General features: G+C 33.8%; 1 protein-coding gene across 1 annotated transcript; it reads right to left on the bottom strand.

Moving 5' to 3' along the window:
- Positions 1–443: 443 nt before the first annotated feature.
- On the bottom strand, positions 444–2,398 carry LOC102604602 (uncharacterized protein PFB0765w-like). The gene is made up of 5 exons (XM_015307807.1): positions 2,270–2,398; positions 1,813–2,187; positions 1,574–1,663; positions 539–703; positions 444–452 (listed from the first exon to the last, which is right to left on the bottom strand). Exons 1-5 carry the CDS (start codon positions 2,315–2,317, stop codon positions 444–446), a joined length of 687 nt encoding a protein of 228 aa, XP_015163293.1. The 5' UTR covers positions 2,318–2,398.
- Between the last annotated feature and the right edge of the window lie 1,994 nt (positions 2,399–4,392).

The following is a 4,392-nucleotide window of genomic DNA, read 5'->3' as shown; positions in this document are numbered from 1 at the left end:
AGATGCCACAGTACTACTATTAAATTTAGAGGTAATTGAATTACTACTAGACTCTATCTTGCTCAATACTATAATATTACTCCACTTTATATCAAATATATGATCCATGCGGAACAAGAGATATTTAGGCAACGTACCTCACTTGATTTCTTCTTTTCCAGCTCTACAATTTTTGCCTCAACTGATGATTTTTCACTCAAAAGCCTCTTCTTTGTTTCTTCTGCGGTACGCAACATAGAGCGAGCTTTCAGTTCTTCATGGATCTTTTCAAAATCCTACAAGTGAAGTCACATGAGTTTGTGTTTTGTGGATACTAATCTGGACAAAATATGAAGGTCAAATAATAATTTATAGCTTTACCTGATTATTTGCGTCAACCAACTCTTTCGGAATAGTTTTCTTTGAACCTTGAGAACTCAACTTTGGAAGCCGCATTTCTAAGCTTAGCTTCTCTGATAGGGCAACCTATAAGGAATGGAGTAATAAAATGAATGATTGTCCCCTTAATAAATCAAATTTAATAACATTTAAAAAATACCTTAAGCTCTACATCTTTTTCATTGCACAATGAACTGAATTTATCACAATCATAAATAGCCATTTCTAAGGTTTGCTTCTCAAAAGTCAAGATATCTTTCAAGTTATCCAATTCTTTTTGCATATGTGATTCTTGGTTTTGCTTTCCGTGTAAATCTTCCTGCAACTGCTTATCAATACAAAGATTATAAGCTTGAAATAAATATATATCTAAAATAAGTTTATTACATATTGTGTTTTTCTGTTGTAATTAAAAATGATAGATGGATATGCATAGAGATACAACACACAAGGACATGAAAAATCTATTCCAATAATAATATAGCAAGTCAATGTTAACATAAAAGAACAATCTCTATTTTTCATCTAATTAATTACCAGCAACATATCCTTGTAAACAAAAACAAAATTTCAGCAACATATACTATTTTCATCTAATTACCAAATGTGATGCTCGAACAAACTAACAACATATGTTTTGTGATCAATGAGCAATACTCGACAATAGCACTAGTTCATAATGTAGTAATAATAATAGTAATTAGAGTTTCCTTTCCAAGAGAGGTAGGAAGACTAAACATCCTAGATGTAGCCTATTGGAACAAGATAGCTATATGCAAGTTGCTATGGAATTTGTGCTGTAAAAAAGATAAGTTATGGGTCAAGTGGGTCCACTGCTATTACATAAAGGGAAATTCTATCTGAACAACCTGAGAGTATAGACCATCTATTTTTCCAATGTACATATGCTGCTACCATATGGTCCAAGCTGTTACAATGGTTGGGAATAGATAGACAAGTAGAGTTGTTGATGCCATCTATAAAATGACCTTGGCTGCCGGTGTCTACTATGTTTGGATTGAAAGGAATAATAGTGTGTTCAAGGCTATGAAAACTGAGCCCCGTAAGGTAATCCGGAGGATAATCCAAGAGGTCGTGTACAGAGGATCACATCAAGCACGCCTAACAACAGCCAATGCAAGTCTAAATTTTTATCCTTGAGAATAGAAACAATAGATATGAGACATTTACTTACCCATTTATCATTCATTATACTTGCACAACTTGTCTCCTTTGAACTAGTTGAAGCTGTAATGATATTGAAAATTGAAGCAGGAAGGCCATTCTGTTAAATATGGTACAAATTAATAACTTAGTATGTCGATAAAAGAAGAATAGAACGAGGAAGAGGCGAAAATGTATAGTGAGAGTGAAAACAATTTAAGTAGTAATGTAGCATCTACTAATTTAGCGATGTATACTATAAATAAATACCTTTGGATTCTTCAAATGAGATACTAGCGCCATCATGCTCTCTTTTAACAATTTTTGGTCATGCACTAAACGAACTTCCATTACTTCTCGATTTTTTCGCTCCTCTTCAAGTTGATTCTTAACTTCCATTAGCTTGCTTTCTACACTCTCTCGTTTACGACGTTCTTCTTCTGCTTCCTTTTGTTGTGCTTGAAGTTGTTCTTGAATTTCATTTCTAGATATTCTACTTGCTGACTTAATTTCAGATCCTTGACCAAGAATGTACTTTGATTTTTCTCCCATTATTTGCACAAATGCAACATTAATAATAGGATCCACATCGGTAACCTCTTCAATTTCTTGAATTTTTTCAGCAACAACATCTTTCACTTTATCCTACAAAAAAGGTTATACTAGCTTTAACTCTTCATATTTATTTAAATAAACTCATTCTGTGAATAAAGGTAAAAAAAAGTACATTCACTTCAGCAGAAGCATTAGTAACCCATTGCCCATTTGGCTTCATGTGAGTTATTTCCCAAAGTTTTTGAAAATTCGGCTCTTTTCCAGTGGTTGTGTCCCTTTGTCAAAACAAATGAAATTATGTTATTGTTGAAATTGTAACTATAATCGATCAAAAGAAAGACATATATCTCACCACTTCATAAGACACTGCTTGAAATAATTTTCTACCGCAAATATGATTCACTTCTTGTTTTGCCTTGTTATTTTTGTTTCTTTCACTCATTTTCTGCATTGATTTTGAGTTTAGAAATTTATTTTGATCTAAGTATATAAGAAGTCAAAAAAGAAAACAAAACAATATAAAAAGGTTAAAATTTTTTCACTTTTAACTACCTTAAAATCATCAGAGCTGAAGTAGTCTACCAAGAATTTCCATTCAACTTCATTTAACATTTGTTGGTATGTTTTGCAGACTCTCCTCTTTTGTAGCAAATTTCTTGAAATGATCATGATGTCTACTCCGACGATGTCGATATAAATTTTTTGCTGTCTGAAGAATCGTGTTCCGATTGTGTTGTATGTCCGGAAGCTGAAAAGTGTCCTGCAATCAAAATAGTATAAATAATTAGGCTAAATAAAATGTGTCTTAGTTAGTTCCCAACCCAGCCAACTGTAGTTCTCAAAAGTTCAACATCTTCTATATCAAATTTCTCGCTCAAATCTTTTCAAAAATAAGTGAACATAGTGCATTTGAAGGATTCTTTTCCACAGCAGTTGCTAGTTTTACATTTTCCTTCGGTCAGCTTTCTTAGTAAACACGGTCGGAATGAAATTCCATTAGCGCGGTTAGCTCTGGCACGCCGAGTTTCATCTAGAATGACCTTTGATTCGGTTCCCAGGCAGCTAGGATAATTTTGTGGCATTTAGCGTTTTGTATGGTAATTCATTATAACCATTGACTTTGGGTTATTGCTGGTGCAACACTGAATGCAGGAGGCCACAATTTAAGACCTCCACGTTCATGAGGCCTTGGCCGCATTCGTGGAGGGTCACCTCCCTTTCCTTTCATATTCATGGGCCTCTTTAAAGAGGAAAAAAATAAGGTTTATTCAGATGCAAGGAAGGGCCATCGTAATTTTTATCATCATTAACAAAGCAAGAAATGTTATGTAAAGTAACCATATAGAGAATGCTAACTGAGGCAACACACCCAAACTCATAGAAGTCAATGACTATTTTGTTTCACTTTTACTTGTAGAATGAGAAATCATTAACTGGTCACCAGTAGCACTTCAGAGATGCAGAAAAGTACTATAAAATGTTGTTAACAGGGCTGTCTCATGGACATGTCTCATGGACATGGGTGTCTGAAATGAGTTGGTGTTGTTCTTTTGGCTATGGTCCTGGGAGGTGCTATCGTGTCACAGATTAGAAGGGTTGAGATTGGAACAAGTTTCCAATTTTTCGTAATGCCCCACAGATTTTCTAAGTAATCTGCAACAGATGAACAGGACATGGAGTGTTCTTTTTTAACAGTTACTGGTTTCAGCAGCAACTGAAAATATTAGTTCACAAAACTTAGAAGTAACTTGAAGAAACAGGTAGCTACTGAACCAGAATATGTAGATATGGTTGAACATCCTATGTTGATATCTAACTTAGTATTACAGATTTTTTTCATGCTATCATGATTCCTGAGTTCATTTACAGTTGATCAACTAATAAATTATTTTTGTTCAAGACAGTTTGTGTTGGAAAAATTTAAGATTTCCAACAGCATGTTCTCTAGACATAGTTGAAGAATAAGTAATAAAGAAGCTAAAGAATTTCATTTGATGAGATTCGGAGATAAACACGAGAGAAAAATATTCCATAGGTACAAAATCAGTGAGGAATACATTAAACAAATGATCAAATGCTAGAAGAAAAACTACATTAAACATCAGTTGGTGCAGATTACAATGAATATGGACGTCAAGTAGCCAAACTTTCTTCGATAAGATAATGCCCTATTGAGATATTCTTTAAATGAACTAAAACGTTAAATAGGGAGAATGGTCAAAGGAAAAGATTCAGCCAACAAGAGTGTGAAGAAGATGTTATACGAGATTGAATTCAATTGAATGGCATTTCATT

The sequence above is a fragment of the Solanum tuberosum genome, unplaced genomic scaffold (genome assembly GCF_000226075.1).
Source record: "Solanum tuberosum cultivar DM 1-3 516 R44 unplaced genomic scaffold, SolTub_3.0 scf00065, whole genome shotgun sequence".
Classification (NCBI taxonomy): Eukaryota; Viridiplantae; Streptophyta; class Magnoliopsida; order Solanales; family Solanaceae; genus Solanum; species Solanum tuberosum.
Note: the sequence above shows the minus strand (reverse complement) of the source record. Positions and strands in the feature narration are given on the sequence as shown.